This window comes from Megascapheus bottae, chromosome 15 (assembly GCF_031878675.1).
Source record: "Megascapheus bottae isolate mThoBot1 chromosome 15, mThoBot2.hap1, whole genome shotgun sequence".
NCBI lineage: Eukaryota > Metazoa > Chordata > Mammalia > Rodentia > Geomyidae > Megascapheus > Megascapheus bottae.
Window position 1 is genome coordinate 43,435,775 of NC_143523.1, and position 23,055 is coordinate 43,458,829.

The 23,055-nt window shown below is 39.5% G+C and overlaps 1 protein-coding gene and 1 pseudogene across 1 annotated transcript in view; both read right to left on the reverse strand.

Annotated features, from left to right (window-relative positions):
- The window catches only part of Ppa1 (inorganic pyrophosphatase 1), a 29,386-nt gene that overhangs the window by 5,963 nt on the left and 368 nt on the right, over positions 1-23,055 (reverse strand). The window contains exons 2-8 of the mRNA XM_090346477.1: positions 21,251-21,309; positions 14,773-14,826; positions 13,722-13,841; positions 7,020-7,106; positions 5,436-5,562; positions 3,197-3,324; positions 2,067-2,152 (exon numbers count right to left, since the gene is read on the reverse strand). Of these exons, the coding sequence (XP_090202603.1) occupies positions 2,067-2,152; positions 3,197-3,324; positions 5,436-5,562; positions 7,020-7,106; positions 13,722-13,841; positions 14,773-14,826; positions 21,251-21,309 (661 nt within the window). The remainder of the gene's footprint in view (positions 1-2,066; positions 2,153-3,196; positions 3,325-5,435; positions 5,563-7,019; positions 7,107-13,721; positions 13,842-14,772; positions 14,827-21,250; positions 21,310-23,055) is intronic.
- Positions 7,376-7,498, reverse strand: LOC150054239 (small nucleolar RNA SNORA40; annotated as a pseudogene).

Consider the following 23,055-nt stretch of genomic DNA (forward strand, 5'->3'; position numbering starts at 1 on the left):
CTGGCAATCTTAATTATTTTAAAAACCATTTTGAAGCAGGGCACTGGTGGACTCAAGCCTGTAATCCTAGCTACTTAGGAAGCCGAGATCTGGGGACTGCAGTTCAAAGCCAGCCTGGGCATGAAAGTCCATGAACTCTTTATCTCCAATTAACCACAAGAAACCCCGAAGGGGTTCTGTAGCTCAAAGTGGTAGACTGGTAGCCTTGAGCTGAAGAGCTCAGGGACAGTGACCAGGCCCAGAGTTCAAGCCCCATGACTGGCCCCCAAAAAGTGCATTTTGGCACGAAATGTAATAGAAGGGGTGAGACTTACTGGAATACAGTGTAAATAAGTGTAAAGATAGTAACAGTGAAATTCCCTCCATATAAGCCAGAAAACAAAAAAAGCTCCCAAACAAAAAACCCAAGTACAACCTTGATAATAATAACAATAAAATTATATTTAAAAAACAAACAAACAGGGCTGGGATATAGCTCAGTGGCAAAGCACTTGCCTAGCAAGTGCAATGTTCTGGGTTCGATCCCCAGTAACAAAAAAGAAAAGACAAAAAAAAAAAAAAAACAGTTTAGAAACAAACAAACAAGTATTTTGCTCTCACATAAAGAACTGGGGGGAAAAATGCTCCAAATATTAATGTGTATATTTGGTAAAAGTGTAATTAAAGATAATTAAAACTAGTTTGGCCTAGTGGTCAATTGCTTGCCTGGCATGTATGAAGACAGGGGTTCTATTGCTCGGTACCACATACATAGAAAAAGCTAACAGTGGTGCTGTGGCTCAAGTGAGAAAGCCCAGGGACAGTGCTCAGGTCCTGAGCTCAAGTCCAGAACTGGCAAAAAAAAAAGCAAAACAAAGTTTTTTACTTGTTTATCCATAATTTTTAGTCATTTTGCTGAATTCTTTTCTTTCTTTTTTTTGCCAGTCTGGAGGCACTTCCTTTGCTCAAGGCAGCACTCTACCACTGGAGCCACAGCGCCACTTCTGGCTTTTTCTGTGTGCGTGATACCAAGGAATCGAACCCAGGGCTTTGTGCATGCTAGGTGAGCACTCTACCACTAGGCTATACTCCTGGCATTATTTTTTTTTTTAAGAGGCAATGCCATCTGCAAGAATTTTTGTCCTCTTTCCAATATTCTTTCATCTTATTTCTTTTGTTTTGTAGTGCTGGGGATTGAACTCCAGGCCCTGTGCTTACAAGTGCTCTATAACTTGAGCCATAGCTTCAGTCTCATTTCTTTTTCATTGACTAGTATTCACTTCATGGACTAGTATTTCCAGAACAATAGTCATCACATGACAGAAAATATCCTCTAATAATGCCTTTAAAAAGAAAATGGCGTTAGAGAACCTAGGGCTTTGCACATGCCAGACAAATGTTCTATCACTGGGTTTATCATAGGTCCTTAACCCCTTGGTGTGTACTTGTAGTTGAATTTAGGACCGTGTACTTGGTAGGCAAGCACTCTACAGCCTGAGACAAACCTCTACTTTCAGCATTTTGCTGGTTAACTGGAGATAAGAGTTTTAAAATCCTCAAATTCAGCTTCCTGAGAAAATAGGATTATAAATTGGCAGTACTACAAACACCTGGCACTTATTATTATTATTTTTACTTGCAGCTTTTTCTGTTGATATGGTACTGAGGAATCAAATCCAGGGCCTCATGCATGCTAGGCAAGCACTCTACCATTAAGCCACATTCCTAGCCCCTAGCTGTTATTTTTAATGGCAGTAAATTCTATGTACCTAAGGGATACTAGTACAGCTGTAATGCATCTTACATATTTACATCAAAGAATAGCACCCTGAGGCTCAGAGCCTTTCCCAATTATTCTCATACAGCTCTCACTCACTGCTTGCATGATAGCTTTACTCTGTACTTATTCAATGTTTTATGGACACTTTTAAGCTGTTTATATATTTCCCTTCCCATTTGAGCACTAGCTGACAAGTTCTTTTCTAAGCTAGTAGAACAGTATATATAGCATTTTGTGGTTGCTAAAATCTTTGGTGCAAACAGATCTGTTTTATGTGTTTAACACACAGAGAAGCATTAACACTTACCAACTGATTCCTTTTCCATCTGTTTTCTTAGTCACTAACGCTTTCCAATAGTCATGAGTACTTTTAATAATATCAACTGCAAAGTCCTATAATTTGGAGAGAGACATTACAATGATAGATAAATGATCTTTTTCTACTATCAATATTTTCCCCAAAGCCTGACACTTTGTCTTGCTTTCTTAAAAATAGGAGAGAACATTCTTTTTTGGGGGGTCTGTCATGGGGCTTGGGCTCTGGGCCTGGGTGCTGTCCCTGAGCTCTTCAGCTCAAGGCTTCCACCCTACCCCTTGAGCCACAACTTCACTTCCGGTTTTCTAATGGTTAATTGGAGATAAGAGTCTCATGACCTTTAGTGGCTGGGCTGGCTTTGAACCGTGATCCTCGGATCTCAGCCTCCTAGAATTCCAGGCATAAGAATATTCCTCTGAGAACACTTTTTTTTTTTTTTTTTTTTGCCAGTCCTGGGCTTGAGCTCAGGGCCTGAGCACTGTCCTTGGACTTTCTCAAGGCTAGAGCTCTACCACTTGAGCCTCAGTACCACTTCCGGCTTTTTTCTATGTATGTGGTACCAAGGAATCGAACCCGGGTCTTCATGCATGCTAGGCAAGCACTTTAACCACTAGGCCAAACTCCCAGCCCATCTTTTTTTTTTTTTTTTTTTTTTTTTTTTTTTAAGACAGTTTCACTATGTAGCCCAGGCTGTCCACAAACTTGATTCTCCTGCCTTAGGTTCCCAAATACTAGGATTACAATAGTATATCATAATACCCAATAAGGACATTTAAATGAATAAACTTCCTTAGTATTTTGTGAGCCTTGATGAGAATATGGTTAATTTTTTTTTTCTTTTTTTGGTTGGCCATGGGACTTGAACTCTGGATTTGGGTGCTGTCCCCAAACTCTTCAGCTCAAGGCTAGTGCTCTACCTCTTTAGCCACAGTGCCACTTCTGGTTTTCTGGTGGTTAACTGGAGATAAGAGTCGCTCATACTTCAGTGCCCAGCCTGGCTTTGAACCGCTATCCTCAGCTCTCAGTCTCTTGAGTGGCTAGGATTATAGGCATAAGCCACCAGTACCTGGCAATATAGTTAAAGTTTAAGTCTCAATACATATTTGTAAATGATACATTACCTTATCTTTAAATTCTGCATTGAAAGCAAACTCATTTTCTGGTTTTCCATCAGGAACCTTGTACCTTCTAAACCAGTCCACAGTAGCTTCTAGGTACCCAGGTTTCAGCCGTTCTACATCACTAATATCTAAGGAAAGAATAAACTTATTACCTAATACATGAGTAATTATTTATGTATTGAAAGAAAGCTATATATTAAATCAAGTAAAAGTTCAAAATAACATTGGAGCTGACATCCTTATTGAAAAGAGAATCCCATATAAGAAAAGAAAATCACATGTGAAAGGGTATCAATGTATGTGAATTAATGCACCTTCTATCTGGCAAATATCATGTAACCCTTTTACTAATTACAATAAAAAAATTATACTTTAAAAAAAATAAAAATAAAAATAAAAGAAAATCATCTAATGTATCAGACTAGCTCTGACATTAAACATGAAGAGAGCAAATCAGTATGACAGTAACTGCTATTGAGGTAACTAAAAGGAGAAATGGGAAAACTGGGGTGAAATAATGAAATCAGTTTGGCAAGTGAGGATGATTCCTATGAGAAGAGTATAAAATCAAATGAAGCCAAGTAGAAATTATTTCAGAGGCGCATATGACAATTACATATGAAAGGAGAGGAAAACACCCTAGCTGAGTGTAAGTGTCTCATACTAGCTACTTAGAGGGCTGAGTTATGAGGATCTGAAGTTTGTAATCATACAGGCAGAAAAGTTTATGAGACTCCATCTCCAATTAATTAGCAAAAGTCAAGCTAGAGGTATGGTTCAAACTTAGGAACACCAGCAAACCTAGTGAGAGTGTACAGTCCTGAATTCAAGCCATAGTATCAGCACAAAGGAAAAAAAAATACCCACTGGCTTCAGGTTTTTATTTTTGTTGTTCTGGGGATGAAATGGAGCATGTTCCATGCTCTTCAAGCACTTTACCACTGAGCAACAGCCTCAGGGTAACATTCTAAACTTACTAGACCTTGATTCTTTAGCTATTTCTCAATCACAATGAGTTAGTTTTGGCCAACAGAAAAGCCAAGTACTGTTCCATATAAGCAAATAGAAGACAAAGCACTAAAAAGTCAACTGTGAAAGGGAAATACATTCACAGCAGGAGCTAATTTATATTTGCACAACATGGATTAGTCTGGCATGGTGGTATATATTTATAATCCCAGCACTTGGGAGGATAAACCAGGAGGATCATAAATTCCAGCCAATCTAGACTACAGAGTAAGACCCTGTCACAAAACAAACAACAAAGATGGCTTCGGTCCAATTTGTGATCTATATAGTTAAATAATATGCAATTAACTATAGTATTCCTAAAGTATTGAAAAGCTTACAGAGGGAAATAGCAAATTTTTCAACATTAATACATTTCAAAGACACCAACTGATTGTATCTCCAATTAACCACGAGAAAACCAGAAGTGTCACTGTGGCCCAAGGGATAGGGCAACAGCCTTGAGCTGAAGAGCTCAGGGACAATGCCCAGCCCCAAAGTTCAAGTCCCTGGACAGACCACAAAAAACAAAAACAAAAACAAAAGAAAGTCCTGATGGGCTATTGTGTATGCTTAGCAAGCTTGAGATGGGAGTTTAATCCATAACACCAAAGTAATCAATTAGTTAATTCATTAAAATGAAATGAAGATAAATTAGACGAATGTTATAAAATGGTATGTGAACTATATTTTGACTAAACATTTAACGCCTGCAATTCTAGCTACTCTGAAGATCTGAGGATCACGGGTTCAAAAGCCAAGCAGAACTCAAAAACTGGAAGCGATACTGTGGCTCAAGTGGTACAATGCTAGTCTTAAGCACAAAGAGGCTCAAGGACAGTATCCAGGCCCTAAATTTAGGCCCCACAACCAACAAAAAAACAAATCAAAACAAAAAAGAAAAAGCAACACAAGGTAACTGAAGGTTACACAGAGAAGGGGGGAAAGCAATAAACTCAAACTACCAGCTTTTTTTCTTTCCTGGAACAAAGAAAGTTATTTAGTTAATAACCTCCAGATCAGTCTTGGAAATAACAATGCTTTGTCATCTGCCTTGTTCCTCCACTTTAAGGCAGGGGCTTACAATTCCATCATTGTAGGATAAGTCTAAAAGGACTTCTGGTCTGTAGGCATGGCTCAGGCAGAAGTCAAAGATAGGCCCCAAATTCAAATCCCAGTACCACCGGAACAACACAAAGAATTAGATTCCACTGTCTTCTGATATTCTTACCACTGTAATTTGCTGCATCAGGATCATCCACATTAATGGCAATGACTTTCCAGTCCGTTTCTCCTTCATCGATCATAGCCAATATGCCCAAAACTTTCACTCTGATTATCTCACCTCTTGCACATACCTGAGATTCAACAAACACAGTCAAGAAAATGTCTTAGAATAAAATTTGGGGAAGGAAATTTTATTTGGTAATAGTAAGAAATAAAGCTGTCAAATTTCTATATATTTAAAGCTTGTTCTTGAAGCACATTTTCAAAAGCTAGACAAATATATGCTCCATTAGTACTATTCAGACTGAAAATTGGATATGCAGGGTCTAATATCTTATAGTTCTTAAGAAAAGCAGCAACATGGCTCAGAGTAATTAGTGTTATTTTACACTAAAAATTGTGATGAAGAATAAGATCTCTATAACTTTTTTATTTTTTTGAGGGCGAGCCCTCAAACATCTCTATTTGGGCTTTGTGTTGGATAACTGAAGATGGAGTCTCAAATAATCTGCCCAGACTGGCTTTGAATCTCAGTCCTCCAGGTCTCAGAGTCCTGAGTATCTAGGATTACAGGGGAAAGCCACCAGCTGGTTCCACATTCCTAGTGTGAATTGTTTACCACTTATCTTATGGAAAACCCTGAGTTAGACCAGTCATACAGCTTAGTCTGTCTTAAAAACTTTGACTTGGTAATGGCTCTGTGATTCAAAGTGGTAGAGTGCTAGCTTTGAATGAAAAAGCTCAGGGACAGCACCTAGGCCCTGAGTTCAAGCCCCATGACCAACAAAAAACAAAACAAACAAAAAACCCCAAAATAACAAAAGCAACTTCGTCTTAACAACTGGGAATATGGCTCAGTGAGAAAGAACTTGCCTAGCATATATTAGGCCATGGGTGTGTCCCTTAGCCTAATCCCCAACAAAACATAACAAAATGTTTAAAAAAAAAAAAAGATGATAATTTTGGTTTTGTTTCCTTCTTTCCTGAACCCAAGAGTGGTCATAAAGCTATAACTAATCAGAATCTCAGAGTGGCCCCACTTTATAGAAGAATCCCTATCATAAATCTCCAAACAAAGAGGTTATTTGCCTTGAGTGTGTTCACAGGTCATATCAAACCCTTCTGGCAAGGGTTATCTCATGCTTATTTGAAATATGCCTCCAGGTAAGCTTTACCTATGGGCTACTTATCTGTTTTCTAAAATAGTACAGAGCATATCTCCCAGTTCAATCAGACTATAAATGCACACATTTTCCTAGAGTAGGCTTGAAAATGACAATTATAAATGCTTAGAATGAAGTCACCCAGAACCATCATTATTTCAGTAATATTCATACATTTTATTCACAGTTTTTTTGTTTGTTTTGTTTTGTTTTTGCCAGTTCTAGAGCTTTAACAGGGCTGGGCATTGTCCCTGAGCTTCTTTTGCTCTACCACTTGAGCCACAGCATCACTTCTGGCTTTTTCTGTTTATGTGGTGTTGGGGAATGGGACACTAGACTTCATGCATGCTACGTAAGCACTCTACTACTAAGCCACATTCCCAGCCCCACAGTAGTCTTACAGAAAAGATGTCAGATTTCATTACCTTGCTTCCAATTTCACAAACATCAATTGGATCATTATCACCACAGCACCCAGTATGTTTGTCATTGTGTCCTGGGTCTTCCCATGTCTAAAACAAAACAAGGGTTAGATTACATCATTTCTATACATTCTGATGACAAAGGGGATCTTGTTGATAGACAAAATCTAATTAGTCTTTCTAAAACAGTATAACTTCACCTATTTTTTCTCTCATTTGTTTAATGTTAATTTTTACAGTTAAGAATCTTAACTATATGCAATTATTCCTTTTACTCCTTTCTTTAGTTTTTACATCAACTTTATTCTCAGAGCCAACCTATATGAGTTAACCTTCACATCACCAACTAATGTAGGAATCATATTCCCTCTTACCTTCTTACCAAAATCCCATACTCAACAGTGAGTTCTGGATTGCAAAAGAAGATTTACTATTTGCATCCGTCTATAAGGCTACTAAACAAAGACACTTACACAAGTGCTACATGTATTATTTCAATTAAATGCTATAACTTAACTAATTTTAAGCTTGAAAACCATCCTACTTACAACAACAACAAAAGCTCAAATCTGGATGTGAGTGTATAAGGCCTATAATTCCAGCACTTGGTAGGCTAAGGCAGCAGAATCTGAGTATCAGGCCAGTCTAGACTAAATAACAAGATCCCATCACAAAAAACAGATTTTTTTTTTTTGGTACCAGTTCTGGGTCTTGAACTCAGGGCCTAGGTATTGTCCCTGAGCTTCTTTTTGCTCAAAGCTCTCTACCACTCTACCACTTGAGCCAACACTACTTCCAGTCCAGCTTTTTCTCTTGATATGCTACTGAGGAATTGAACCCAGGGCTTTAGGAATGGTAGGCAAGCACTCTACCACTAAGCCATACTCCCATTCCAAAACAAACTTTTTTTTTTTTGCCAGTCCTGGGGCTTGACCTCAGGGCCTGAGCATGTCCTTGGGCTTTCTCAAGGCTAGAACTCTACCACTTGAACCACAGCACCACTTCTGGATTTTTCTATGTATTTGGTACCAAGGAATCAAACCTGGGTCTGCGTGCATGCTAGGCAAGCACTCTATGACTAGGCCAAACTCCCAGCCCTACATATAACTTTTGTTTGTGTGTTTTCTTGGCTATTATGAAGTCTGTTTGGGAGCCAGCAGTTTGGCCTAGTGATAGAGTACCTAGCATGCACAAAGACCTGGGTTCCATTCCTCAGTACCACATACATAGAAAAAAGTTGAAGTGGTACTGTGGCTCAAGTGGTAGAATTCTAGCCTTGAGAAAACCCAAGGATAGTGTTCAGGCCCTGAGCTCCAGCCCAGGACTGGTTAAAAAAAAAGTTAGGTGTAGTCTCAAATACTTACTTTAAAACTATATTAAGATTGGAGCCGGAGTGCTAGTCTTGGGGAAATCCCAGGGCCAGTGCTCATGCCCTGAGTTCAAGCCCAGGATTGGCAAAAAAAAAAAAAAAAAAAGAAAAAAAAAGTATTTATATAATTCTAGTTACTCAGGAAGGTGACATCTGAGGATCAATGTTTCGACCAGTCCAGGAAGAAAAGACTATGAGACCCTTATCATAAACTAACTATGGAAGTGTCAGAAGGGTTATTTGGCTCAAGTGGTAGAGCACCAGCCTTAAGTGAAAAAGCTAAGAGATAGCATCCAGTGAGAAAATGAGAAAAAAGATAGAGCCAGAAAAGTGGCCAATCCCAGGTCCTCCTCCACGAAATGTGCCACAACATACTTCTCTCAGTTGATTGTCCAGAATTTGTACCAGGCCAAGCCTTTTGCTCACATACAGACATTCCCTCTTGGGAAAAAAATGTGTGCTTAAACTTTTTTCAGTCAGGGTAATGATCTACTGATGCTCTTGGATGTCATTTGGTCGGAATACGCAGTGGAATAGGGGACTCACTGAAATGCCATTGTAAATATTGGAACAAATTGTGCTGCAGAAATGAGAATGACCAGACTGCCTTCTGTACAAGAATATCTACTCTCAGGCCCTTGTGAAGGAGGTTGGGCCAGCACTGCAGTGGAGATACCCACCTTTGGGACCATGTGAGACAGACCGGAAGACTGCTATTGTTATTACAGGAGCTGCTTATTGCTGTGAAATTAGCCTGGGCTTCATGGGCTACTTTTCTTCACGGTGGGAAAGTTAATTTTATCATTGTGGAAATGCTGCAAGATTCTGTGTTTTGTTTCCAAGCATATATACTTGTGCTGAGATCAATAAAGCAGAGAGGATTGAGTAACATTTCCCAGATTGTTAGCTCCTTTGCTATTTGATTGTTGTCATGGTGTTTCACATGGACTATAAGATTTATTAATGTGGACACGTAAGTAATAAGAAATTTAAGAAATAAATAAGGGTATTTTTCCTTTACTTTTAAGAAATGTATTTTTTATACATCAGTATGAAAGAACTGCCCATCAATAAACCATGATGGACAGTTTCAAAGATACTTTTATCTCATATTTCTAGTTAGTCTCTTCTATTCCAGTTAGAAATTTGGGTGAGTGTTTTAATTGATGAAGAAAAGTGACATTGTTTAAATTTTTTATTTTTTAAAAAAATATAATGACTGATTGTATAAGTTACATTTATTTATTGTATAAACTTGGGTCCAAGATGATATTTTTCAACCATCTTATGAACAATTGTTGGGTAAGTTGGACACTATAGAAAATTCCTTTCCTTCAGGATAGCAGATAGGTCAGTCTAGTTGGTGATGCCTGTCTATTAACATTTTGTGCATTATTAATAAAATTGCAAGAATAAAAAAAAAGAGAGAAATAGCATCCTGGCCCTAGTCCAAGCCCCAGTAAACACACACACACACACACACAGTAACACAAAGTAAATAAATAAAGATTGTCAGTTGTTTATACTTATAGTTCTAGCTACTTAAGAAGCTGAGATCAGAAAGAAAAGAAAAGAAAAATCACAAGAATCTATTTCAAAAAAGTAAGTTGTGCGTGGTAGTACATGTTTGTCACCCTGGATAAAATGGGAAGCATAAAAAAAAGGCAGTCTACAGCTACAGGGCAAAAAGTGAGAATAAATCCCAAAATAGATCAGTGCAAAAAAGGACTGATGATGTGGCTCAGCAGCAGAACACTTTCCTAGCCAGCATTAGGCTCTGAGTTCAAAACCCAATATAGGGGCTGGGAATGTGGCTTAGCTGCAGACTGCTTGCCTAGCATGCATGAAGCTCTGGATTCAATTCCTCAGTATCATATAAATAAAAAGCCAGAAGTGGTGCAATGGTAGAACACTATCCTTGGGCAAGAGAAGCTCAAGGACAGTGCCTAGGCCCTAAGTTCAAGCCCTGGGACTGGCAAAAACAAAACAAAACAAAAACACCCCCCCAAAACAAACAAAGAGCAACAATACAACCAAAGTAGTAGTAGTAGTAGTAGTAGTAGTAATAATAATAATAATAATAATAATAATATACTGGTAGAAAGAAAACTGCTCAGTGGCTCATGCTTATAATCCCAGTATTGGCTCACTGGAGGGAAGCATGCAGTTGCATAACAAGAATCTGTCTCAAATAAACAAACAAACAAAACCCAAAGCTGGGCAGTGGTGGCTCACACCTGTAATCCTACCTACTTAGGAGGCTGAGATTTGAGGATGGAAGTTCAAAGTCCCAAAGGAAAGTCCATGAGATTCTTACCTCCAATTAGCCACAGTAAATTAGAAGTGCCACAGTCGCTCAAAGTGGTGTTGTGCTGCTATCCTTGAACAATAGAGCTCAGGGACAGTGCCCAGGCCCCATGTTCAAGCTCCAGAACCAGAAAACAACAACAACTAAGGATTGCTAATATAAAGTATTCTTACATGCTCAAGGCCTAGGATTCCAATCACTCAACAAAAAGAAAAACTTTTGAACTCTTCTGGGTACTTATTGTCTTCTACTAATTAGATTTCCTTTATAACCAATTTCTAAAACAGACTAGAAGCTGTAATACTAAAATGGAAATATGTTCTGATGTTAAAAGCATTATTGCTGGCCAGGAGCCAAGACTAAAAAGTTTAATCAGGTTTTTCTGAAGCTTAAATTGCTGGCTTTCCTTCTAACTAAATTGCAAGGCAATCTTCCCAGAGCATCTTACAAAAGAACTGAGGCTGGGTTTGCTAGGAAGCTCACTTAAAATGCAACTATTGTTCAGGTTTTCTCCCCAATCAAAATGTTTTATGAGTTGGGCTTCTCTGCCTCATCAGGAGTGAAGAAAAAAAGATAGAATTCAAGAATGATAAAGGAGCACTCACAAGGCAAACAGAAAGATAGAACAAGCCACAGAACGGTAAGCATTTTAGAACAAGCCACAGAAGGGTAAAGCATTTCAGTGATGCTTTCCTATGGGGACATACTTCAAAGCTAAATACTAAATCAATTGAAATACAAGGCTAAGTACTGTAATTAGGCAGACAAATGACTTTGTGATTACTCACAAGCTCAGATGAGTTTGACCTATATTCTAAGAGCTGTTCCACAAGAAAATTCTACTTAACAATTTCACTTAGTGGAGAATGGAAGCAAAGCACTTAGGAATCAGAAAAACTAAAATGAACATTTAGTTAGGTGCTACAACATTAGCCTAACCAGACCAGAATTAAATATATGTCCTTTACTCATACAGGTGTGATTCTAGAAGAGTCTTCATTCAAACATGAAATAGGATCCTGTTATATAATGACTGGTCATTATGCTTGAGATAAAATGGTAAGCAATTCAGCTATCCTTCTGGCTCCAGGCTTCACCAACACTTTACCACAAAGAGCTATATTTCAACAGGAAGAAATCAATTGCTATGTGAACTGAAGAAACTAGGTACTTTATTCTACAATAACTACACAAGCTCAGTATTATTTATATCTCAAAGAGAAAAAAAGTAATATTTAAGAGGAGGGAGGATGAGAGAAAGGGAAGCAGTGAGTTTGTGTATGTGTATGGAAATGCTTCAATGAACCCTCAACCCTGTACAAGTAATATATTAATTTTAAAAATCTTTGAAAAAAGAAAGAGATCCACATTTTGCTCCAAACAGCAGGTTTTTGTGTTTTTGTTTTATTTATTTACAAGGCAGGATCTGATTCTGTAGCCTAGGCTCCCCTGGAACTTACAATGTAGTACAGGATGGCCTCAAACTAACACTCTCTCTCTCTCTCTCTCTCTCTCTGTCTGTCTCTCTCTCTCTCTGTCTGTCTCTCTCTCTCTCTGTCTGTCTCTCTCTCTCTCTCTCTCTCTCTCTCTCTCTCTCTCTCTCTCTCTCTCTCTCTTTCTTTCTCTTCCAGTCCTGGGGCTTGAACTCAGGGCCTAGGCTCTGTCCTTGAGATTTTTTTCAAGGCTAGCACTCTATCACTTGAGCCACAGCACCACATGCAGTTTTTTCTGTGTATGTAGTATCAAGAAATGGAACCCAGGACTTCATGTACCCTAGGCAAGCAGTTTACCACAGGCTACATTCTCAACCCGGCCTTAAACCCTTGATCTTCTTGGTTCAATCTCCTAAATGCTGGGATTAAAGGCATGTACCACAATCTAGCTTGAAATCAGTTCTTTAAATCACTATCATGCACTCTCTTAATAGATTTATCACTGGGGATCTGTAAAGAAAGAACCTATCCATCTCTGTGTGTGCACATAAGTATATATATATGTGTGTGTGTGCGTGTGTGTGTGTGTGTGTGTGTGTATGTTTTACAACCAGTCCATAGGAAAAAACAACATTTCAGAAAAAAACTTTCAAATCTGAGTTTAGACAGTTTTAATCCAGCCTTTCAGTTAGTTATTAAAGGATGCAGTAACCAGAGATAATTGTCCCTCATGTGTTTTAAAATTCCATAGAAAACTGGAAGCCAGTGGTTCATGCCTGTAATCCTAGCTACTCAAAAAGTTGAGATACGAAGAATGGGGTTCAAAGCTAGCCTAGGCCATAAAGTCTGTAAGAGTCTTTTGTTGTTGTTGTTGGTGGTGGTGGTGGTGGTGGTTGTGGAGCTTGAATTCTGGGCCTGAGTGCTATCCCTGAGCTTGATCTCATGGCTATCGCTCCACCTCTTGAGCCACAGCACCACTTCCCATTTTCTGGTGGTTAAGTGGAGATAAAAGTCTCATGGACTTTCATGCCCAGGCTGGCATTGAACAGAGATCCTCAGATCTCAGCCTCCCGAGTACCTAAGATTACAGGCATGAGCCACCAGCACCCAGCTCTGTAAAACTCTTATTTCCAATGAACTACCAAAAAAGCCACAAGTAGAGCTGTGGCTCAAGTGGCAGAGCACTAGCCTTGAACATACATGCTCAGGGACATTGCCTGGGCTAAGTTCAAGCTCTAAGGCCAGTGTGTGTGGCCTACACCTACAGTAAACACACACCTACAGCAAACATTTTCTGCAGGTATTTAAATCTTTTGACCATCAGTTGTTTTTTAGCAGGCTAAGATAGTACATTTTAAAGAAATGTATACAGGGCCGGGAGTTTGGCCTAGTGGTTAAAGTGCTTGCCTAGCATGCACGAAGACCCGGGTTCGATTCCTCGGTACCACATACATAGAAAAAAGCCAGAAGTGGTGTTGAGGCTCAAGTGGTAGAGCTCTAGCCTTGAGAAAGTCCAAGGACAGGGCTCAGGCCCTGAGCTCAAGCCCAGGACTGGCAAAAAAAAAAAAAAAAAAAAGAAATGTATACAGACATACCTGAGGGATGGCACCATAGTTCCAGATATATCCTTTATATGGGAATAGATTCGCAACATAGCGCAGTTTTCCTTTTTTTACATCTTGCTTAATTGGGTTTAAAGGGTCCTTGGTAGCAATCTGAAATGGTATTTCAAATGGTTGCATATGAACTGGAATATATTTTGATGTGACTAGAAGCTTGCTTGAGGATGTACCACGACTCAAGGAAGGGCAAAAGAGCATTTATTAACATTTACGTACTCCAGAAAGTGACAACTACCATTGGCTGGAATAAACCCTAATATCTAAGAAATAAAGGCATCAAGATTTCTATTAAGCAAAACAAACATCCAATTTTAGTTTTCCTTTAAAGCACTTAAAATTATCCAAACATCCAAGTATACTGTATGTAAATGTGAAAATGTAAAAATTCAAGTGTATAAAACATGACATACTGATACAAAAAGGCAACTATGTTAGGTACTATCAGGAAAAACTTTGAACAATGAAACCAAAATCCCAATGAGATCACTATACCTTTCATCTCTTAAGAGGAGATGGTGGCTCATGCCTATAACCCTATTTACTCAGAAGACTTGAGATCTGAGGATCATGGTTTGAAGCCAGGCCAGACAGAGAAGCTGCTGTGAGACTTATAGCTCCAATTAACCACTCAAAAAAGTGGTGCTGGGGCTGGAAATGTGGCTTAGTGACAGACTGCTTGCCCAGCATGCATGAAGCCCTGGATTCAATTCCCCAATACCACATAAAGAGAAAAAGCTGGAAGTGGCGCTGTAGCCTAAGTGGTAGAGCACTAGCCTTGAGCAAAAGAGCTCAGGGTCAGCACCCTGAGTTCAAAAAAAAAGAGGAGGAGGAGAAAAGGCTTAGAAAACGTCATTAAGTACAATGGTATGCGGAAGTGAAGTCTGAGGCATGCAAGAAGACTGGCAGGCAGCACGAGAAATGGTGCTAAACAGTCTTGAGATCTGGATGGTTCATCTTGGAGCAAGTCAATATGGCTAGATCAAAACTAATGTGATAAATCTCCTTAACTGAGGTCAAACATTACCTCCATTTTTGCATTGGACCAACGTGGAACTTCAACAACCATGTGGAACACGTCCTGGAGAAACAAAGAGAAGGTTGTATAAGAATAAAACTATTACTTAAATCCAAGACTAAAGAACTGTGCATTTCTGTAAAACAATAAATGTGTTTAGAAAACTTAAACTAATTTTTCATAAGTAAGAAACTTTAGGACCAATCTTATTAAAGTTCATTTTATCCACTATAAATTTTCAAAAACTACATTTATCTAGTACTACTTTTCAGATATAAAAAAATCAAAGATCTGGGGGCCAGGAGCTTGGCCTTAGGGGTCAAGTGCTTGCCTAGCATGCATGAAGACCCAGGTTCCATTCCTCAGTACCACATACATAGAAAAAGCTGAAAATGGTGCTGTGGCTCAAGTGGTAGAGCTCTAGCCTTGAGAAAGCCTAAGGACATCACTCAGGTGCTAAGTTCAAGCCCCAGGACTGGCCAAAAAAAAAAAATTGAAGATCTGTAAGTTGAGTTTTCAGCAATACTTTAAAGATTCACAAGGTGGAGCTATTACAACATTAAAGATTAGGAGCTGCTACAACTAAAAATTTATTTTTTGTTTGTTTGTTTGTTGTGTTTTAAGTCTTTTATTCACCATAAAACAGTCTTCTGTTACAACTAAAAATTTAACTGTAGAGTAAACCCACAGGAAAGCAAGAAGTTTTTGTTTGGGTTTGGTTCTTTTGGAACAAGGTTACAACATAGCTCAGTATGTAACCATATAGCCCAGGCTGGTCTCAAACTCCATTCTCCTGTCTTGGCTTTCTGTGTACTGGTATTATAGTCAAGTGCCACTAGGCCAGGCTCTTTCAGGCCTCCTTTAATTGACCCGGTTTCAAATGCTACTAAGTTCAGACTTGAATTTTATTTTTCCTGCTGTCCTGGTCCTACACCTCACGAGTGCTTTAAGCAATTGCTCAACCACTAAGCTACATTCATAGCTTTCTATCCTAGATTTACTGCCACCTTTTTCTTTTTTTAATTGGCCAATCCTGGAGCTTGATCTCAGGGACTGGGAGCTGACCTTGAATTTTAATTCAAGACTAAAGCTCAATCACTTGAGTCTGAGTAGTTTATTGGAGTCTTATGGACTTCCTGCCTGGCCTGGCTTTAAACCACGATCCTCAGATTTCAGCCTCCTGAGAAGCTAGGATTACATGCATAAACCACTGGCACCTGGCTTAGAGAGAAAAGCTTAATAAACCAGAAGATACAAGGGGTAAAGACAAACCACAAATGAACTCTGACACCTCAGAGTCAGAGCATAAAAGTTTCCCTCACTTGACATTTGTAACTATTTTAAGTTATCAAAAATGTTAAAAGATGTCTAGATTTCAAGGAATTTGGAAATTTAACAATGTTAAACTGTAAAATGCTCCATACTTCCTTAGGCTTAAACTTTCACTAAATGAGGCTGTCATAGGTAGTACAATTGAGGATAAGCCTCCCCTCCACGCAGCGTTGGTGCTCTTGTGCAAGTCAGTAGTCTGATCAGCTGCTTACTGATGTGATGTGTAGGCTATTATTACTGCATAGCCAAGTACATACACAGGAAACAGACTAATTATATTCCATTTCTGAATAAAAATAGTAAAATTAAATATGTCTTCATTGTAAAAGAAACGTCTCTTCAAAGAGAGAGAACCTCAAATGCCAGAAATAAAGAAAAAAAGAATTTCATAATATAGTTCATATGGGGGCCAGGAGTTTGGCCTAGTGGTTAAAGTGCTTGCCTAGCATGCATGAAGACCCAGGTTCGATTCCTCGGTACCACATACACAGAAAAAAGCCGGAAGTGGTGCTGAGGCTCAAGTGGTAGAGCTCTAGCCTTGAGAAAGTCCAAGGACAGTGCTCAGGCCCTGAGCTCAAGCCCAGGACTGGCAAAAAAAAAAAAAAAAAAATATATATATATATATATATATATATATATATATATATATATATAGTTCATATGGGAATGAGCTCCTGTCTCAGACTTCCATGAACCAAAATTTGGGGGGCTCAAATCAGGGCCTGGGCACCACCCCTTAGCTTTTCATTCAAGGTTGGTACTCTGCCATTTGAGCCACAGTTATACTTAAGGCTTTATGCTGGTTAACTGGAGTCTTTAAGACTTTTCTGCTTGGTAGAGCTTGAACTGTGATCATCAGATCTCAGTGTTCTTAGTAGCTGAGATTACAAGTGTAAGAAACCTGGACTCAGTATTAAAGTACTCAGATATCAAGACTTGGTACTTCAGATTTTAGAAGTTTGGTGTTTCTCTTTCTCATATCTTAATTCTCATGTCAAATACTAGTCCTGACTATGTAGATTTGTTGTTTTCCAGTTACATACATGTGGAACTTTCAAAAGTTAAACCTTCAATCAAATAGGCTAATGCTTTGGAAACTTAAAAATCTGAGGGTTGGTGTAAATATGTGGAAAGTTTGGGTGGAAAGTTTCTATGGTCAAGATTCTTAATGAAGATCATAGAAAAGTTTGCTACCTATAAACACATACTCTTTTGCTTAATTTTATCTTATAAAGTAAAAAGGATAAATATTTAGAAGTTTTGCTTTTGAAAAAATTTGGTCATTCTGAGGATTAAGGAAAAGTAGGTTAGATATGCTTAACCAGGAAAGTTTATGCCAATATTTAAAATCTAAGCAAATCTAAAATTTGACACATTTTTGGTTCTAAGATTTTTGATAAAGGATACTCACCTGTATAACTGAAAAAGTGTATTGTGCACTGAGTTCTTTTTGTTGTTGTTTTTTACTTTTTGTGCTATGCTGGAGCTTCAACTTCAAGTCTTGTGCTCTTACTCAGCTTTTTTGCTCATAGCTGGCACTCTACCACTTGAGTCATAACTCCATTTCCAGATTTTTACTGGCTAGACAAGTCTTATGGATTTGTCTGCCTAAGCTAGCTATGAACCTCGATTCTCATATCTCAGCCTCCTGAGTAGTTAGGATTATGTGAGTGAGTGCTAAACAACTCTCTCCCTATGATATTGAATAAAATGCTTCTTGGTTGGTGTAAGTCATATTTTCTTTTGCTAAGCTGCAATTATAAATGAATAAAGGATGCAGCAATATGAAATTTGGTCATTTTATTTCTTTCTATTAGCTTTTCAAACAGACTTTGTTACTTGTCTATAAAGAAATCCAGGAGTCAAAAAAGCCAAGCCGGAGTGCAAGCCTTTGAGTTCAAACCTCAATACCAGCATGTGCACACGCACGCGCGCACACACACACACACACACACACACAAAATCAAATGTGTTTATTAGTAGTCTATAACCATGTAACTAGTCTTAAAACCAAAGTAAGAGTTAAGAGCCATTGTCACTTGATAAGCCTAACTAAGGTATGTTACTCTTAGAAATAACGAAATCTGATACATCCAAGAGTATCATTGTCAAGCTGAGTGTAATAGCACTTTACAGTAATCCCAATACTAGAGAGGCTAAGACTAAATCAGAAGGATTTCAAGTTCAAGACCAACCTGGACTACATACTGACTCTCAAAAACAGTTGAGCTACCTAGTGAGTCTCTATCTCAAAAACAAATAAAAAAAATCAAACAAAACAAACAACAACACCCAACTCTTTAGATCTTTATTCACCCAATGTTTCATACTTTTTATACTATGTCCTGGTTTTTGAAGATTTTCTATCTCTGAAGTTCCATCTTAGAAGATGTTGAGTGACAAGTACTTTTATATACGATCCCAAAATAGACAAAGGACAACTAAAGAAATTAAAGTCCAGGACCGAGAGTTTGGCTAGTGATAGATCGCTTGTCTAGCATGCACGAAGACCCAGGTTGGATTCCTTGGTACCACATACATAGAAAAAAACTGGAAGTGGTGCTCAGGCTCAATTGGTAGAGCTCTAGCCTTGAGAAATCCCAGGGACAATGCTCAGGCCCTGAGCTCAAGCCCAGGACTGGCAAAAAAAAAGAAAGAAATTAATGTCCAGGCACTGGTGGCTCACACCCAAGCCCCTCAGGAGGCTGAGATCTGAGGATCACAGTTCATGCCAGACCAGACAGGAAAGTCAGTGACTCTTATCTCCAGTTAACCACCAGAAAATCAGAAGTGGAGTTGTGGCTAAAAGTGGTAGAGCACTAAGTAGTCTTGAACAAAAGAGCTCAGGGACAGTGCCCAGGCCTTCTGTTCAAGCCCATTGACCAACAATACATACATACATACATACATACATACATACAAATTTAATTAAACAAAATTAAAAATAAGAAACAGGGCCGGGAGAGTACCCTAGTGGTAGAGTACTCGCCTCGCATGCAACAAAGCTCTGGCTTCAATTCCTCAGTACCACATACACAGAAAAAGCTGGAAGTGGCACTGTGACTCGAGTGGCAAAACACTAGCCTTTAGCAAAAAGTATCCAAGGACAGTGCGCAGGCCCTGATTTCAAGCCCCAGGACTCGCAAAAAAACAAAAACAGAAACAAAAACCAGTGAGTTTCACCTTTGTCTTCTCTGCCCACTAGATTTGGCCATAATCCAAGCAGGATATCTGAGTTACAAGAACTTCCAGATCTGGATGGCTTTATTACCTAATGGTATAATCAAACTAACTGTTGCCCACAGTGAAAGGTCCTCACTTGGAGTAGAAAACATTAGCTTTTAATCATTCTTCCATAGAGGAGCTGACTGAATCTTAAAGGTACATAATTACTTGCTAACATCATTCCCTCACTACCACTCCTCAAATGACTGTCAATATTGGACAAAAGCCACATTCCTAGCCTTGAATGTTTTATTTAGGTATTTTTTGCCAGTCCCGGGGCTTGAACTCAGGGCATGAGCTCTGTCCTTGGGCTTTCTCAAGGCTAGAGCTCTACCACTTGAATCACAGCACTACTTTTGGCTCGCTCTTTCTTTCTTCCTTTTTTTTTTTTGCCAGTCCTGGGGTTGAGCTCAGGGCCTGAGCACTGTCCTTGGACTTTCTCAAAGCTAGAGCTCTACCACTGGAGCAGCTCCACTTCCAGCTTTTTTCTAAGTATGTAGTACCAAGGAATCGAACGCAGGTCTTTGTGCATGCTAGGCAAGCACTCTATCACTAGGCCAAACCCTCAGTGGATGTTTTATTTTTAACAATTCATTCTTCTGTAATAAACTGGGTTGATCTACTGGTTTTTTTTTTTTCTTTTTTAAAGGCTACAATCCAAAACAACTTGTCATCCACACCCCTATTTGTGTTTTAAGTAATTAACTTCCATAAGAACAAAACAAAACCATTCCTTTGGGCTTCTCTGGCAGGAATAAGAAGGGCTGAAGTACTTAGGGTTTGGATCACTGGTGAAAACCAGTTTAAAGAGCTCATGTTTCTGAGCCCTGCACAGGACAGCACAAGGACAGAGATTGAACAACCACATCACAGATATAACCAGCTTGATACAAGACTTCAACAGTGCAGGATAACGTGAATAAAAAGGTTTTATACCAAACCAAAACATCACATTTCTGGTTGTGGAATACTTTGAGGCAGCAATAAGACCAGGCACCAATTCATTCTGTTTCTCAACTAAAAATGTTCTTCAAATCTCCAAAATCAGTCATGAGTACCAAAAAGCAGATGTGACAAGAAGATGTTTTACTTCTCAAAACATCTGTCTGTATGTAAGGGTGCCAACAACATAGTTTGATCATAGTCTAATCATAGTTCATATCTCTTCATTACTCAGAGGGGTCTGAGATGTTATTTTATTTACTTAGTTTTTGTTGTTGTTTGGTGCTGATCTTGGGGCTTGAACTCAAGGCTAGGGTGCTATTCCTGAGTTTTTTTTGCTCAAGGCTAGTACTGCTCTACCATTTGAGCCACAGCTCTACTTCTAGCTGCTTTTTGGTGGTTAAATGGAGATAAAGGTCTCATAAACTTTCCTGTCAACTCACAGCATTTTTAAGATTTTATTTACATTGATTTTTTTTAATATAATATTTCAAATGTCAAGTTTAACAAACAAGTACTCAAGAATGGGATCTATATATGCAATCACGGGCACATAAATTAAAGAATAAAATTAAAACTAAGCTGAGAATTTATATGTCATAGATACATATTGATCTATATAACATTATATCTATAGAATACATATCCCATCATAGATTTTTATGTCTATGTAATTATATTTATATCTCCAATTTCATATCAATGACCTTGTGTACCCGAGTATTGAGTCATCACTCTTGTAATGTTTGGATCTAATATCCACATATCAAGCAGACCATGTGCCTTTTGCTCCTTTGGTCTTGACTTATCTCACTCAACTTGATTTGCTCTAGTTTCATCCACTTCTCAGCGAATGCCATTATTTTATCTTATCTGGTGGCTATATAGAATTCCACACAATGGAGCATTTTATGTACTCAATAAGAAGCATGTAAGGAGAGTCAGATGCATAAGCAGCTAATCTTAGTAAAGAGAGGATGCTCCTTACCTTATCTGCATAAATTGGAATATCATGAAATGGAGATATATACTGCCCTTTTTCATTTTCTGTAAGACAAATAGAAAACAATTATTATTGTGAATCATGATACTGCCAAACACATAAAGCATATTTTTTTTAAAAAAAAACAAGTGATGGGCTATAGTGGTTCAGCCTGTAATCCTAGCTACTCAGGAGGCTCAGATCTGAGGATCATGGTTCAAAGCCAGCCTGGGCAGGAAAGTCTGTGAAACTCTTAGCTCTGATTAGTCATTGGAAAACCAGAAATGGAGCAGTGGCTCAAAGTGGTTGAGCACTAGCCTTTGGCAAAAGAATTCAGGGACAGCACCCAAGACCCGAGTTCAAGCCCCATAAATGAAATGCCACAACAATCCCAAGAAACCAGAAAGCACACATTCTCTAATATCAATATTTTATTCTTATGCACCTCCACCCAAAAAACTGGTGGGCCAGTCTGTTTGTCTATCTATCTATTCAGAGGCAAGGTCTCACTGTTGCCCAGGCTGTTTGGGGACTTCTAATTTTCATGGCTCTGTCTGCCTCCCAAGTGCTAGGATTACAGGAATGAGCCCTCACACCCAGTTAAAAACTGGGTGGTAGTTCACCTTTCCTGACCCTTCTTGAAAACTTATTTTCAGTCGGAACACTCTGTAAGCTTCTGACAGGTATTAACCTATATGACACCTTGCATCCCCTGAGCCTAGCAGTGTTTGCTATACAAAAATGTGATCGAACTGGTTTAATTGAACTTACTTCAGTTAACTATTTACAGAATGTTTTACTTTTTCGCCAGACCTGGGGCTTGAACTCAGGGCCTAAGCACTATCTATCCTTGGACACTTTTTGCTCGGAGGTTAGCACTCTGCCACAGCGCCACTTCCAGTATGCACGAACCCAGGGCTTCGTGCATACTAAGCAAGCATTCCACCACTAGGGCACGCTCCCGGACCAGAACTTTTTTTAAATGAAATACCTGGGAGAAGGGAGGAAGTGGAGCTGTGGCCCAAGGTGGTAGGTAGCAAGCTAACTTTGAGTGAAAAAGTTAAGGATGGCTCCCAGGCCCTGAGTTCAAGCTCCAGGAACCGGTGTACGCATACACATGTGGACACACACGCGCGCACACACTAATCCACCCTTCCTGGATTTTCCCTGCGGGTTTAATCTCTGCCCCTAGATGTGTAAGCTTCACATTCACTTTCCTTTTCCCCCCCATTACCACGCTGCGTGCTTTCAATATTGCCAGTCTGTTGCATCAACTTCCCCCTCCCCTACTCTTCCCATTCCCTTCCCAACAAAACTGTATATTAGTTTAAACAGGAGGGCCCTGGGAGGCACACTTTTTGGAGTCTCTTCTTAGTAGCCGGAGGGAGGAGGTTGGGAGAAAGGTAAGCTCTTCCTGTACCTACAAAGCAAAAAGGCGGTTCGCCCAGGGAGGGAGCCGGCCCTGGGCTGCACCCCTGCACCCCAGTCTCCGCAATGGGGTAACAACTCGGCATAAATGCCTCCCGTTGACGTCGCCCGTGCGGTCCTAAGGAGCGTTCCCCCGGCGCCAGGGGCCCGCGCGCTCCTCGCCAGGACGGATCGGCATGCTCGACCTGTAGGCCGAGCGGGGCCGGGGCCGGGGGGAGCCTGAGCTCGCCCCGCGCCCGCCGCCAGGACCGGAGCGGTGGGTTTACGGTGGCCCGGCACGGATTTACCTCCAGTACCTTCCTGGAGTGACTCACTCGATTTCCCTTCCCAGCGATCCCAGCCTCCGTCGGCCTCAGGTTCGACTCCTGAGGGACGGACTGGAC